The 16,891-nt window shown below is 37.0% G+C and overlaps 1 protein-coding gene across 2 annotated transcripts in view; it reads right to left on the bottom strand.

Moving 5' to 3' along the window:
• LOC124645012 (DNA-binding protein D-ETS-3) overlaps positions 1-10,145 on the bottom strand; it is a 57,819-nt gene extending 47,674 nt beyond the window's left edge. For both annotated transcript variants that reach the window (XM_047184738.1, XM_047184739.1), the window contains exons 1-3: positions 9,950-10,145; positions 7,696-8,069; positions 1,683-1,766 (exon numbers count right to left, since the gene is read on the bottom strand). In XM_047184738.1, the coding sequence (XP_047040694.1) occupies positions 1,683-1,766; positions 7,696-8,069; positions 9,950-9,954 (463 nt within the window). In that variant the 5' untranslated portion in view covers positions 9,955-10,145. The remainder of the gene's footprint in view (positions 1-1,682; positions 1,767-7,695; positions 8,070-9,949) is intronic.
• Positions 10,146-16,891: the final 6,746 nt, after the last annotated feature.

Below are 16,891 nucleotides of genomic sequence, written 5' to 3'. Positions count from 1 at the left end.
GGGTACATGTAGCCACGCGTGCCGTGTTAGTTACAGCACTAGTACGCATTGTATCTCGAGGGTTATAATATCACTCTCATTATATAATGTTTTTTTTTTTTGGAATGTGTAGCTGAAGTGGTTTGTTTCGTGAGAGTCTCATTTAGTAAACGGAGATTTTTGTTATGGATTTTTTATATAAAAGAAAATGGTATTAGTTACACATTTAATTACTCAAGAATGGCAGAACCGTTTAACCTGAAAATTAGAGAGGAGATAGCTTAGACCCGGGAAAAGGACATAGGATAGTTTTTGTCACCATCCGGCTACGGGAAACCGTCATATCGGGAACATACCGGGATGCGGGACAAACCGCGTGTGGAAGCTAGTTTTGCATAATTTTACTATGGTTCTTTCAAAATAAAAACATGAAAACAAATCCCAGTCTTGATTTAACAAAAAGGGAATCGACTGCTTCACTACCAATTGTCAACTAACCACGTTTGCAGTGCCACATCGCAGGTCTAAATTGGAAAATTGCTTCAACTGACATGTGGCAGCGTCAGAGGCTGCCAGTATAATTAGATGAATAGAAAAACTACTGCCGTGTTGCACAAACATATGCAGGGACATACAAAAGTGCAATATGACTAATATGAGTCAAGTCATTTTGAATCTTGTCTTTTTGAATCTGTCATTCTTTCTCAATAAGAATTTTATATTATCTATGCGTTTAGAGATCTAGACTATCTAGATTATAATATCAGATTACCGGAAGTAATTCTTCCTAGAAGTGGATAAAACATTAAAACTTCTAGATGTATAAAGACATTACAAGACAGATGTAGGTACATATATAAGAAAGTTGTTAAGAATATACAAGCATTTTTACCACAAATATCACTGTACCTACTTATTCGAGTCTGTAAAAGTCAAAATCAGAAACCAGAGCTTTTCACAACCCAACTTTTCCGAACACTTAATTCATCAAATCAGTCCTTTTAATGTTCAGTAGTTATCCCTCTCATTACCGCAGTAGATAAAGCTATTTACCACAATCATTTTGCCGCTTTACCAAGCATAATGAGAGTCGCTTTGATGGTGAAACGGTAACTTTTAATTGCAGCACTCCAGCGCACTCTTGCGGCCATCCTTTGAACTCACGCCTCGGTACACTCGCTACTGTCATCGGTTAAATTGCACAGAATTTTTGAAAGAATTCTGCATCTGGTTAAATGTAATGCAAGACAGTGTAATCTTTTTGGGATCGGGAAAATGAGACGTACTTAATGACTTATGTGGGCGTCTTAAGTCTATATGATTGTGGTATAGATGTCTCTATGGCCTATAAAATAAGATGTTTATATTTTTTCTTGACAGGGTAAGGTTAGTACCTCAGTGAGTTATGTTTAACAACAAATAGCAGGGCAGGCGTGAAATAAATGTAACGTAGTTAGATGCCTGATTTCAGTTTTCAAGTAATGCAAACGGTTTTAGTAATTATTTTATATGGCTTGAACTGCTTCACCTTCTATAATATAATACATATGTAGGTTCCTTAGGAGATTCCACTGTCTTTCCAGACCTCCCCAAGAATAAACACTAGAAAAACCTTAACAAATAACGGTCTATTTTTCTAAATTCTTCCAAACCATTAACGTCAGCCATTAAGAGTTACTCGCAGAGCGTAAAATGCAACATACCTGAACACTTAGTTGCCCGTAGCGTGTCCGACAGTGTCGGTGTGTTGTACCCCTTACCGACCCCACCAGACAGCTTGTCTGAACCTGTCGCGTCCAAAATTACACAACAATTACCAAACAATAAGGGAATGTATGCAAAACAAAAGGGATTCAATCTATGTGGAAAATGAAAAATTAATTAATATGCAAAAACAACGATTGATAAATTCAATCAGGCTCAAATGTTATTGCTAGTTCTATGATAGGTGCTAATTAAGGCTATAGACAGCCTATAGCTACGTATAATCCTTCTGAGGAAGCTTAGAGATTTCAAAATAAGAGAGATTTTCAGAAGCTGGGGTACATTGACGATGTTCAAGACTACTCTTAAAACCGTCATAATATACAATACCTATTTGTATTCATACCGAGCTACAGCTAGTACTTTCATAAAGATAGCTTACTAAGTACAGGATTTTAAGACCACTACACCAAACTGTTATAACAAAACTATTAATCAAACACGAATTAAATTGTGCGAAAAAAATAAATAAAATAATAAAAAATAAAATAAAATAAATAATAATCTCGGCTCTCCCACGCTAAAGTCAAACGTATCAAATTGCCGAACACAATATGTTTTGAACAATTTATTTGTTGAAAATAACCCTGGGGTGAGGTCGCGTGGTCACGGCATATCCATAAATCGAAAAAAAAATGGGGTGGCGTCATCATTACCGGTATCTGTCGCACAATTAAGTTCGCATTGTCTCGGCCATGGTTCCCATGAAATGGTAAGCAACATTGAAGGGGCCAGGAAAACGACGGGTGAAGCTATTTTAAATTGTGTGTTGGTGGACCTGGACTATAGGGTTTCTATGTTGACTACATCATCATTTTGACAAGGTATATGGTAATTCTCTGCTTGTCATAAAGATTGAATATTTTAATAAATACGAAAACTAAATACTTTTGCCAGTAGGTATTTTCTTTCCTTTTCAGATTAAATCCTGATGTTGGATTTTAAGGCTTTCATTTTGTGTACTTTGCGTTTACTGCGAAAAAATTTATGTGCTTACTGACAAAATCTATTTCAACAATTCAAAAAACGTTTATTAATTTTACGTCACGATGTCGCCTACTTGCACTGAAAACAACTCACTATCCGCTCCGCTCAACGCTCTGCTATACTCCCCGCGGTTTTAATGTCCGTCTCATGTTTATAGGATGCGCGGGCGCGCGTCAGCCGTACGCCACCTATTGTCAGCGACGGCGAACTAAAAGCGATGTCACTATTCCGAACACCAGCCATTATCGCTGATTTATAATATTCGCGCGCGAATGGTCATTGATTGTGCAATAATTGTTTGTTTGGTACTCGCATCACCCCATGGGATGGGAATATAGCTTATTGGCTTAATGTGAAGTGTTTGGCTCTCGAGAGAGGGTTAGTGGGTATTCGGAGTGATTAAGCAATTATGTTACAAAGTTGAATTGGGCTTTTTTTGCTGTGACAGTGAGTTGCAGTGTTTTATCCCTTGTTTATATTTTTTTACATGAAAAACTAACGGAACCTAAAAATTGTGATCGGTGTATTGAAGTTTATGTGTATGTAAGCTAAAGAATTAAATTCCTACAGTGATAATTAAATTTTATTCAAATAAATATACCTTTTAATTTTATTTTCAAAGAAATAATAATCCTTTAATACACCCAAACATCAGTATCGTTACACCAAGTCATAAGTCAGTTTATAATAATACAGTAAGGTTTACTAATTAAAAGGCAAACGTTTGGGGCTCGGGACTATTAAACATAATAAAATCGGTGCAGACAGCAGGGCGCCCCATGATGAGTCACTTTCACACTCGTTACAACGTTTTACGATACTTTACTTTGTAGATTATCTGCGTGATAAGTAATAAGTGGCTGACTGTACTAATGTGCATACAACATGCATATTTTACGTAGGTATACTTTTTTGGTAATTGTTTGTATTCTAGTCTAGCACTAGCAGCTCTACTAGCAGATCTTTTGTGAGTGGCTGTTTTCCGTACGTTTCATGGGAACTACTTCTCTTAATCGGATAAAATATAGCTAATCATGTTACTCGGGGATAATGTCGCTGCTTAACTGTGAAAGATTTTTCAAATCAGCTCAGTAGGTAGATACCTCAGAGAGTTTAGAGTACAAACGAGCAAAAGGAACGTATTTAGCGTAATCCTAGATAATCAAATAAAATAGACTACAATAATACAGATTATTACCAAAAAAATATTTGACTTTAAATCTTCTTTCAAAACTAGCAGTCTGTACCTAGGTCATTACCTATAACACCAGAACTTGTGAAAATTACCAATCAAAGTGAATAATAATCAAAGGCCGTTTCGTTAAAGTCTAACATTTTTTAAGCGCATCTCCTATGTTCCATGTCAGAAGCCGTCGGGCGGCTTTCAACAGATTAAACGCACTAAGAACTTGATAACCTCCATTGGAAGTTGATTTACAGAGCTAGAGAAGATAAAGACTGGAGACTAGATAGGAACTTATCCTAAGAAAGGGATTTCTTCTGTTTGGATTGTATTGATTTACTGTTTAACTTTCAGTTGCATTGTATAATTTTATCAGCTTACTATTGTTGTGTAATAGAATGTTTGTGAAAATATTTCTTTTTAAAAGAGTGTCTATGGAGTTTCTTGCCGACTCTTCTCCATGAGACCAACTTTTTGGAACCGTGCAATTAATATGACGTTTCATAAGAGCCTGCAAAGGCCTATTTGAAATAAAAACAATTTGATTTTGATTTTGAAAGGACGAATAAACTATATAATCTAAACAAACCAAGATGAAGCAAAATAGTAACTAAACGGTCTATAATCTACATTACTTGCAAGCTACATAGTACGCTCACACCGACCCCCGCTAATGAATATAAATCGAGAAACAACAACCCTAGCCCTTTGGCAATACACATTAAAAAAATCAATAAACTCGTATCAGAGCAGTTGTAGCATGATTTATTGATATTATATTTTATCGCGATACCATCTAAAGTGTGGCCTCATAATTGATGACATTTGTACCAAACTGATCCCGGGGAACGATAGCCATGTAAAATACTAGCAACTGGTATTCGGGGCGTTCTGCAATCATTTTCGTGTTAACAACTCTTTACGTCGTCGTTAGAGGGTTACTTTAAATACATTTCTCTTAATGACTAAGATTAAGCGTCGGCGGCACGTGGATTTTTGCACTTATTTGAATATTATGTAAATATACCGACCATTGCTTAGTTCTTTTGGCTCTAGTCGTGTATTTATCAAAGCCAACTGGTAATGGATGTCGTTACAAGCCGTTTAGCTTGGCAACTTTGTCTTGAATTTGAAATTCCATCAAATTGTAATTTGTTATGTGAATAGTTTGGTTATTGTTAAGTTTGAACGAAATATAAAAGCCAATGACAAGCACCTATTTCATGCCAAATGCGAAGTGACTTTACAAATACGTTATAAATTATTGGTTTAATTTGTAGGTAGGTACCTATAGCTTGCTTAGACGAGCTCTAAACTATATTAGATGCTTTGATGTAGCTTCTTTTCAGAAACAAAAAATATATCAATAGACATATAACATTGTCTCTGTATAAGTATTTTTCAGCGGAAAATTCATCCTCCGAGCCTTTTTCCCAATCATGTTGGGGTCGGCTTCCAGTCTAACCGGATTCAGCTGAGTACCAGTGCTTTACAAGAAGCGACTGCCTATCTGACCTCCTCAACCCAGTTACCCGGGCAACCCGATACCCCTTGGTTAGACTGGTGTCAGACTTACTGGCTTCTGACTACCCGTAACGACTGCCAAGGATGTTCAATGACAGCCGGGACCTACAGTTTAACGTGCCATCCGAAACACAGTCAATTATGTCTAAGATATACTTAGAAAGTACATACAAACTTAGAAAAGTTGCATTGGTACTTGCCTGACCTGGGATCGAACCCGCGCCCTCATGCTTGAGAGGTCACGGGCGGTCTTGGGGGGTTTTCAGCGGAAAATTATTGAAAGAAATTATAATAAAAACAAAATCAGCCCGTGCAGAGACGAGGCGTGTTACTAGATTGATAATAAGAAAAAATCATCCTAACTAATAAAATACATTTCAAAATTCACGTTGTAAAAATGAATTTCACCACAAAAAGACGCAAAAGATAGGTATTGTAAATAAAAAATGAATTTCGTGGGACGAGCAACTAGCGCGAAGAGTTTTTCCTAGTTAACGAACGCGGAAAGGACCGATCTCCTCTCCGGCGTGCGATGCCAAGACAATAGAACCTCGTTTCGAATTTACATTTTTTTATGAATTGCGGTACTTTTTTTTAATGGCAAAAAGTTTATTGTCTTTTTCGAGAGTAGCTCCTTTGTTAAGGCCCTTTTGTCGCGACCTCTATGGACAAAGAACTTTTGTAACAATCGGAATATGTTTGTACTATAGATCTAGAAATGCTTCTTTATGTGAGCAACACTTTTCGGCTTTGAGTCAGTGCATGAAAAACTTTTTGATGTGTTCAAAATTCACGCTCGTCATTTCAGTTTCATTACGACATGTGTGAAAGTGAATTGACAATTAAAGTGGTACCGAATATTTTTGTGCAGTTGGGAGATGTCCTTTTTTAAGGGAAAATACCCTTTTCAAAAAACAGTCAGACGCTTATTTATTTTACATTACAAAGAAAATCTCTCAAGATTATTGGCAGCATGGGTAGTTCTCGGAATAGCTTAGAAAACTATAAAATTTGGTAATGAAACCTAAGATTTAATTGTGCGAGGATGAACTCAAAAAGATCATGAAAAAGTGGATATGCGTAGTCTAAAACAAAGGATCGTCTATGAACATGGGCATGGATTTTTTTAAACCAGTGTTTGTCGCTAAAACACTGTACCTACTCCTTATCAGAATTCAAAGAAAATTATTTTTCCCAAAGCAGTTGACTGCCTAAATTCCTGAAAGTTCCATCCACGAGCTTTCTGAGCAATCTTTTTCTAACATACTACATAATAGCACATACGAATTACTTATAACAATGGCTCGCTTAATAGAGATTGAATTTTAGTTCGGTTTAGGTAGTGGGAAGGTTACCTATTAGGTACTGTACATAAACTGTAGCTACATAAGCTTAGTAGTGACACGAGATAATATAAAATATCGTTATAAGAGTGTAACTTATTTTTTGTTTATCTTGGCAATAAACAGTACTATTTATAAAATAAGTTTCTGAAACAAAATAATATTCGAACTCAACATTTCTTACTGCTGGCTAATTCGAGAAAAAAATGCAGCAGAATTATCATCCTATCCTCGTTAAGCGAAAAAAAGCGTCGGCTAACTTCGACAATAATGAACGGTGGGATAATAAAAATTTATTTTCGCCACTATTTACCCGAGCGCGATCATCGCGGGGCGTTAAGGGGCGGGGGCGTCTCTATAGCAACCATGGGGATGAATCCCGTACGCCCCTCTCCCTTGATTGTTATCTGAAGATGCCTCCCCGCCAAGCCTCTACCTACATCAAAGTAATCTAAAAGGGTTTAGTTGACACGCAAAATGAGACTGTGCTTTGTTACGATAAGGGCGAGAATGCGCTGAAACGACGCCCAATCGATATTCAGCCGTGTCTCCCGTTCGCGTTATCGCCCTGAGGTTAAGGCACATGACAATAGACCTTAAATTCTGATATGAATGTAAAATGGCTGGTATAAAAGTTCATATTTTGAGAGTGAATTTTATCACTTTGACGTAGTGCAGTATATCATGTCACATAATAGCTACGGTATTCGATTGCGACGAACCGTAAATCGATATAATATACATTACGCATGTATCTTCAAAAGCGTCTTCAACTTCTTACTAGATAAATGTGTCTAGACGTAAGTTTGCAATACTTTGTTAGACTTAAGACCGAATACATATCCTATTTTGATTAACCGACCCCTATTCAAAAATAGACCTTCAAACACGTTAGATAAGAAACAATGAACTCACCAATAGTTTTATTTTTATCCATATTCCCGAGCATCGACTCTTCTGTCCTCGCCGTCCGTCCAAAGCCGAGCGTGGAGCCAGTGGCATCCTGGCCCAGCTGCCCGCCATAGAAGTCACCGAAGGCAGTAGCCGTGCCCAGGAGTCCTGACCTGTCTTGTAAGGCAGCTTTCGCCTTCTCCACGCTCTGTTTCAACTGCTCGAAGGTAGACTGATGAAGACGGTAAGGCGGCCATTCTGTGGCAGGCCATGGCTCCTCCTTTAATGCGCTTCTCTTTAATTCTAAGGCTCCTGCGTAGGAGCAGCTGCTTTCGTACATTGCAGCTTTGAGGCCAGCGCGGAGTGCAGATGCACACTTTAAACTGCGGATGTCAACCCTGGGGACAATGGAACTACGATATAGTTAGGATTGAGATAAATTGAGTTCTGAATACACATGCGTTTATTTTTATATAAAAAAATAATATATATAAAAAATATTCTACAGGTAAAAACTTCTTAAAATATGCGGTCTCATTTCCAAGTCAATTATAAGTATAAAATTTACTCATTGTAAGTGGAAAATGTAAGTTGAGTTTTAAAGAAGTTGAAACTTTTCAGGTGTGATGTGACTAAGTTTTAATGATTAGGTACCCAAGAAGCCAATAAAATGCGTTCTGCCGCGAATTTATAATAAAAGTAAATGCGTAGTTTAAAATCCTAGATCATCATCTTCACGTTAGTAAAAATAGGTAATTTTTATGTTCAGTAAATCTTATCACACTTCAATTCAACATCCCATAAAATTAAACCGCGGTGATTATAGGCAATAGAAAACCAGAAGTAGCTAGTTATCTGTCATCTAGGAAGTACTGGCAATGAAGTGATTATTTAATCCGTGCATCTATTTATACAGACTGATTAAATAATGACTGCATGATTGACATGCAGCTATCAGATGCAATGCTTTGGAGGTCCAAGTGTAAGCTTACTCTACAAGACTAAGAGAATAACGGATGTTCAAAGATCTTGAGTTTGCAGTTATAAGGCTTTTATCCATACAAATGCCTCATCGTATGTGTCTGTTATTGAAGTAGGTTCAACAAACATGTTAAAGACGACGAACAGCCTTCAGAGTCCGAGTGTTCTCAAGACAGTCTACCAGCCTCTTATATGGAAGTATAGCAACAACTGCTACTAGGCAACGTTCGGGGATGAAGACTTCAATGTCTCCATCAACTTCCATACTCCTGCTTTGTGTTAGTTTCTTAAAATTCACGAATCTAGTTACCGGCGGACCCGTTAAAACCTAAACCATATGCATAATGTGTGTGTCAATCACATCGGCAGCCAATAGACCAACGATAACGGGGCAGATAAGGGTATTTCGTCTGCCAATTAAGATTGATAGGAAACTAAACTAGCTTTTACAAATATCCTGCTGATTTAAGCATCCTTTCTTTTAAAGTATGTACTTATGTGCCACGGAAATTCACAAAGGGACTTCAGTTAATGCAATCATCTGGGGTGTTATAAAGCTAACAAATATTTTCGAGAGCACGTAGCTATTTTAAGCTTGTAGTGGCTTAAAACTGGTGAAACGATTCGTATTATCCAAGTCATCGCTGTTGTCAAAACTGTGATTAGCAACAAACTAACGCGACCGGTTTTTACTGCATACCTACTCATACTGCACACCTACTACATGTTATGGACAAAAAAAATAATAATATCAAAATAACAACATCATAGTTCAGTTGTAAGAGAAACAATATGTAGCCCGTATTATATGGTTTTCTAGCAAAATATTTATAATGATAGCTAATTGTATAGTGTGAAAACATACAATTTACAATAATAAAATCAGACAGTAAAACCAACATTGTTGAAGATTTTTATAATGTAGAAATTATTCTTGTAATATTTATAATATATATATTTTTTATAACATTCTTGTAAATTATTCTCGGTAATATCGCTAATGATGATATTGCAAGATTACTAAAACCTACGCTGTTTGAAAATTATTGTTAAACACTTTATTTTTGTTTCATAGGTAGAATATATAAGAAAACCATTCAATACTACCGGATAACATTCACCCGCTACAAGAACTGGAGAAAAATCTTCAAAGTTCTGACTGCCTTCTAAGTTTGAAATAGAAATCGGTTAACATTATTATTATATTATATATAACGGTATTTCCACCAACTTAAAGCAACCAACACGCTTAGCAGACTCAGATTAATAGATTTTTCATGATTCCAATTTATCTCACCTCATATCGGATATTCGTTTTCTTTTCGGTCGCTTTTTGTCTTTGCCGTCTCTCTCCGTCGTGGTAGCTGTCTTGTGGTATCACATGGCAGTGATACCACTCCTTAGTAACAAACCCTGCTTCCAGACTATCACTTTCTAAATCTAATCCATTTATACTCTCACTGTCCCACAAAACGAATGTTCTCATGTAAATTCATGTTTGAATTCACCAAAATTCAAATATAAATTAAACGTATACAACAAAATTGGGGCACTTTAAATAATTAAATTTCGAATGTAACTGTTTTGTAGATTCGGATTAACCAATCATATTTCACCGCACTGATATCTCGATTCCGATTGATCGATACCGCGGTGAGAGTGACAGGACGGCCGATCGCGAACTGTTCGTCGCTTGCGCACTCCGCTGATGCCAATTGAATGCATCCGGCTTCAAGGAAATATGTCCTACAATCAATTTAAATATACCACTCGATTTGACCACGGTCGTGAAATTACGGTATAAACGCGTTTTAGTTAGCATTTTAATGAATTATGTTATTAGTGCCGGAATTGTTTGTGTAGCAGTTTTTACTACATGTTCCGACTGTAATCTAGTCGCTGTTGGGCCAGAGAAAGTGCGGACTTCTATTTGAGTAGGTACCCCCAATATAGGCCAATTTTTTTATTTAATTTATTAGGGTTGGATAACTGTTACACTGCTGTCAAGACATGCATTGCCAATTACCCGAAAGCAAATAAACGTCTTCTGATTTAAAAAAAAATCTTGACCTAAACTAGCTTTTCATCAATTATAAACGCCCATTTCCAAAATATATACCACCTACTTAAAAAGTAAAAAAAGACAAACAGTAAACACTTTTTATGCCCGACTGGACCAACCGTCAAATGTACATACATATAAAGTGACGCGCGCATGTGGGCGAGAGGACCGGCGCGCGCGCCACTTAGCTGCAGGAAGTCTATACATTACCTTATTATATCCCGTAAAAGTGTCATCCGCTTGTCGACCAAACAGGTGGCGGCCTTCATAAGAGACAATTGATCTATATTATAAAACGCGGGTGTTCGAATCTCGAAATGTGGTTTTGGGTCAAAAATATATTTGCGAAGTCATACAAGGACACACGGATTGTTTTCCGAAATGTAATTTGGTACTTTTGGATTTTCTTGAGAAGTTTCATTGGTATTGTAATAAATAACAATCATAAGAAAATACGAGTGTCTTAATAAAATTTGCAACTTTAAGATTGATTTATAAGGATAGGAACTGCTGCGGCATTCGGCTGCACTGTGTCGAGTGTAAATCGCAGTCAGTCAACTATATTTATTTTTGCTATCCAAATACGTAACTATACATTGGAATCACACACACCACATCTTGACATAGAAATACAGTGTAATCTACATGTCTTTGTTTCATACACTGTAGAGGAAAAATATATTAATATATACTTATCATGCGCTCGATTCTAAAATCGATTCCTCAATCCCCAACATAAGTTACTGAAATAGCAAACACAGCGATTTCTTCCCTGGCCGACCATCGGCTACTTATCACGGACCTAATCGAGCGAAAAATCGGCCGAAACTTCGCATTCAGTGCACATACAGCCATGTTTGTTGTTATAGACATTTGCGAAAAACACGTCATCATCTTTGGTTGTGTTTGTAGTGCAAAGCTAGCGTTGTACCTATCGATTTGTAAAAGGTTGAACATTATAGAACAGTAGGTTGTATGGTAAATTGTTACATATTATATGTGTATCTACGAATTTGTTACGACTACATGGAACACTATTCTATTTCTTCACAAATTATATTTAAATCGTGGGAAACTTAGACTATACTATAAAGCTTTTTATAGAGCTTAATAAACCTAAAGTAAATAACTTTTTTCTCTATTTTCAGTTTTATTTGCTTTTCAGATGATAACTTAATTAAGTAATCAAACTCATCTCATCACTCAAGTGAAATGACGTAAAAGATAACTTTGGAAAAATCTGAACAAATCCGAAAGTGAAAGCTGCAACTGAAAGTAAACATGATTACCTATCAATTTTTGAGTTAGCAATACAGTGAGAAAACATGCATGCTACTTGAACACTCAAACTGCCTAAAAATTACTCAAATTTATAAAACAGAAAACCATGTAGATAAGGTTGTATTACAGCAATGTAGCAACCACTTTCAAACAGAGATGAACATAACATCATAAACTAACTAAATCTTCCTCCCTAAACACGTACTACAGTCAGAAGCAATAATTAATTCGCCTGTGATTTATGCGAATATTATGCTAGCATGTACATAGGTACAGTCGGCCCCAACTCGGAGTGTCTACCACTTTAGATTTATGCATCTATGGTAATACATGCTGATGTTACAAGGAATACATTTGCGTTTATAAATAAAAACGGTACACCGCTATCTTTGCTGAGTGGATTTTAAAATTTTCTTCGTTTTCAGGTGTGGTTTTTTATTTTTGAAAATACACTGTTACACGGCGGGTCTTCAGGCCCGCCGCTAGCTGTTTGTTCGCCCGCGTGCAAAACTGATTATGCCGCCCTACGACTACATATTATTAGGTATGAGGTACAATAATTTATATTTGTTTAGTGAAGTGTAAAACTAAGTCACATAATTATTACAAAAACTTAACTCTTCTTGCCTTTATACAGTATTTATACATACTGTATTTGCGAATTCTTCTATCAACTTTCTTGTATCCAAGCTGTCAAAAATTTCATGTTCAATTGAAACCATGGACGTATATAAGGGGGGGAGGTCCAGGGGTCCGGACCCCCATTTTATATATATATCCATGTTTCATTTATAATATTATAGTGCGCCTGGCGCGATGTAAAACGAACGACAACGAAACGAAATTTTTATAGTTTATGGTCTGAAAAGTTAATTTCAACCAAAGGCTTGTGCAATCATTACCCTAGTGGCCCCTGTGTATTGAAAGATTGTGATTATTAGGTACCAACATATGAATGTCAAAGTACTTAGAACAGTTTATTATTTAACCCAAACTAAAGAACTTAAATACCTATAACAATGTTTTCATTCATAAAAAGATGTTGATAGCGACAATTTTTTTGATGGGTTTCATGAAAAAGTTACCCTATAAGACATATGTCATACGTAAGGAAGCGCAAGCGAAGCGAGCGCGAAAATTTTTGTAGTCTAAGGACACAAAATAACTAAAAACCACTGTAAATTAACAAAGCAACGTCAAAAATTAAGAAATGCACAGGAACGAAGTCCAAATATATAAGAAGCCGCGAGCGAAGCGAGCTCGAATTTTTTTGGGGATGCAAAGGGTGAAGCCGTTAGAATTGACAGGACACGACCATAGCGAGGGCGGCTTTTTATTTAAATTTTTATTGCTTATCTACTAAATATTTTTATTTCATAATTTAGTAATCAGTAGTTATGGTTTAATTTTGCCGCCCCCTAAATCGTGCCGCCCGGGGCTTTTGCCCTTGATCTTAAATAGTTTTAATTTTGAAAATAAAATGATCTTTCAACAGATGCAACTGAAACCGGCAGTGTAAGTAATATTCTTAGCGCTATTGCTGTGTTCGGTAATATTGAAATCAAATCATTGGTAAAAAGATACCGTATTTTTTAAATAGAACGTGATAAGTCGCTCGATTTGCCGCCCGCGACCGTCTGTACGACGCCCGCGTGCGGTGCACGCCACGCACGCCCGCTTACGGCGGGCCTGCAGGTCTTTACACGGCATGTCATTCGGTAGCTAGGTATTTTGAAAGAATTAGAAACAAAAACCCTTATGTTTTTTTTTTTTTGTAAACAGTATTATCTTATAGCCACTTTGGTATAATCAACCGAAATCAACCAATGGTTTTTTTACTATCCTACTGCAAGGCAGAGGCCTCTTCTCGAACAAAGAAGTAATGACCGCCTATAAACACGTTTGCCTTGGTAGGATAAAGAGGCAAAATAAGTAAGCTAGGTATATCTATCAACCTTACACGTAGCAAATAATGTCCTCAGTCCTGAATAAACAACGTTGAATATAATCATAAAAATAAACAAAAATCCTGTCTTTCACATTACCATAGCTAGTTTTGCCTCTAAACCACAACTACGAATAAAGATTTTTCATTATTTTATTTAAAAGTCATGTCTAATTCAGATAAACAACGTACATGACTCAATCTTAGCACGAATAAGTATGTAAGTACACAATTTTTTCGACATTCCTTCTGCTAAACAGCCGAAGGATCGCGTGCCAGTCATTTGGCATTCATTTGTTTTCCAGGGAGTGTGCCAAACCAGTCACATTACTGGCAGAAACACGGTTACTGGCATGCTAATAACATGTTCAACTTATTTGTTGCATTTAAGTGCATGTTTGTATGACCGCAGCGTGGAATATTTTTGTTTCGTGTCAGATGTATTTGTATTTTTGTGTTTGGTAAAGACATGTTCATCGTCGTGGATAATTTCGGTGTTTATCATATAACAGCTTTATTTGTACCTGTTAAATACATTAAGCCAGCAGTTTCCCTTGTCGCCGAGGGAACAATTTCTCGCAACCGGGTAAAAAGTAGCCTGTATGTTGTTATTAGTGTTAGAATAACATGCAAATTGCAGGCTACTTTGCATCTACTTCTTCTATGGTGCCATTTCCCACAGGTTGGCTGCCACCAGGGCAATTTTAACTGGGTAAGTACAGCCGCGCGGAATAGGGATCTGATGTTCAGGTTGAACAATGTTCTAAAGTTTTAAAGCAACGAGGTTCTTCTCCTCCCAGGTTTCTCTTTTAATAATACTGTCAAGTCACCAAAACTATTGCGTGAAAGGTCAAAAAAATCCATACATACAAACATTCACGTTTACAATGTTAGTTAGAAGTACAGATAGGGTAGATTGATACAGAAACAAAGATGTAGCTCTCAAGTTCAAAAAACTAGCACAAGGATGAACAAACAACACTAGGTTTGTACCTACACATGCAAATACGTCTCAGGATGGGCCTGAAGTAGATAATACTCGTTGGTTCGGTTGCAGCTGAGGATAATCGGCGATCAAATGTAGCACAATAGCACCGGATAGCAGTTAGGTACTGCATCGAGAATGCACAATGCGCTTCAATGGGCAAGGACTGGATTTAGCTCACAATTTGTTATAATGGAGCTGGAACATCTTGGCGTAACAATTGGTATCGCAAAATGTGTTGTTATGCTCGCAGAAAAACAGAAGTTGGAATTGCGGAAAATAAGGCGATGGGGTACTGGTTAGTTAAGGCGTAATGTGCACTAGTATGTCCAAATTATCAAATTAACTACAGTTGATTTTGAATAAGTGGTTAAATATACAATGTATTGATTTATTGGCTCCGTTTTGAATATTGGACTATTAATTAAAATTAATGTACCTACCTAAGAATAATTGATTGGATAAGCCTTTAGTGGCTTGCGGCATTTATTTTTTAAACTTAACTCTACTACTCAGCTTCACAGTGGTTTAATCTCTTGGTCATTCTAATTTTCCTACACCCATACATGATCCCATTAATGGAAAATCAACGAATTTTTAACAAGCTTTTTTGAATAATTTTAAATTGTTTGTTTTTCGAGTTATGTAGGTATTTTTATAAATTGTTATTTTATGAGAAATGCTTGATTGAACGTGATATTTTGTACTTTTAGCTTCAAACAATTGATGATCATATTTTCGCACTTAATAAAATTGTTTAACTCTTGAATACAACTTTTGAAAGTTATGTTGTTCTAGTATGACGAGCTTGGTAGATACTACTTAAGTGTTCAATAATAAAGGGTTTGTAACTAACTATCAATATTTAATATTTGGTGTTCATAGTAGCTAATGAACGAATGCTTTAAAATTATTTCTCGTCATGTTACGGAGGATTCCTACTCAGCTTAATTCCCAAATATTGCCTTCTTAAAACCAGGTAACATCCCAATTTAAAATCAGAAAACTTTCACACATTTTTCAAGGATAAGGTCATACTCGACACTTTGGCCTCCTTTGCTCTGAGCAAAGAGGCAGAATGTCTAGAGCTACATAATGAAGGAGTCGATCGCCACTCACCTTTATACAAGAGACTCCATGGCTTGGGTTGCCGGTGAGCACCTCCACCGGACACAGTCCATCGCGGACACTCCGACGGTACCGGCGACGCGCCGGACGCAACACGGACACGACACGCCACTCGGAAGGGACGCCTCTGACCTATTTGTCTTGTTAAAAAAATAAACAAATCGATAAACCGGAGCAAAGCGAGCGTCCACCGACAGGAAACCGGGATAAAAGCGAGGTGCCTCGTCCGGTCGTCGGAGACGAAGGGAGGGTTGCGGGGGTGGCAGCCGGAAGGAGCCACGCCTCGGGGCGGGGCCTCGGCTCGCCTGCGCGGGTTATCCCGGCTCAATGGTAGTTCGGCAGAGACGTTCCGTTCACCAACTTGCTACCTTTTTGGATTCATTGTACTTTTTGAAAGACATTCTAAGGTCTATCTGAAGAAGAAGACGTACTTGAAAGTTAGACTTCATACTTATGTCGGTGACTGTACATACCGATATTATATCGATATTTTTTGTAGCTAAGTGCTAAAACCAGTATTATAGCATATTTTTATATACTACTACAATATTTCAGTACTGTTTCTACAGATTACAAATCAATTTAATTATTTGCTGGTGAATCTTCTAACTGCCATTCTTCGTCATATACAATACTTAGCAACTAATAGGCATAGTAGGTACCTATGATTTTACTGGGTACAGACTGCCCTCACTATATCACCCGGCAGGGGATTTCAATTTGTCTGACCATCTATCGCTGAAACAGCATGAAGATCTGTTCAGTAATTTTTCAGTTTATCACGGACACTACCGAGGAGTGAAGTTGTATATATTCTTCATCAACTTTCTCATAGGTA

This window comes from Helicoverpa zea, chromosome 31, assembly GCF_022581195.2.
Source record: "Helicoverpa zea isolate HzStark_Cry1AcR chromosome 31, ilHelZeax1.1, whole genome shotgun sequence".
Lineage (NCBI taxonomy): Eukaryota > Metazoa > Arthropoda > Insecta > Lepidoptera > Noctuidae > Helicoverpa > Helicoverpa zea.
The sequence above is the reverse complement of the archived record's forward strand: the minus strand, read 5'-3'. Positions and strand labels throughout refer to the sequence as shown.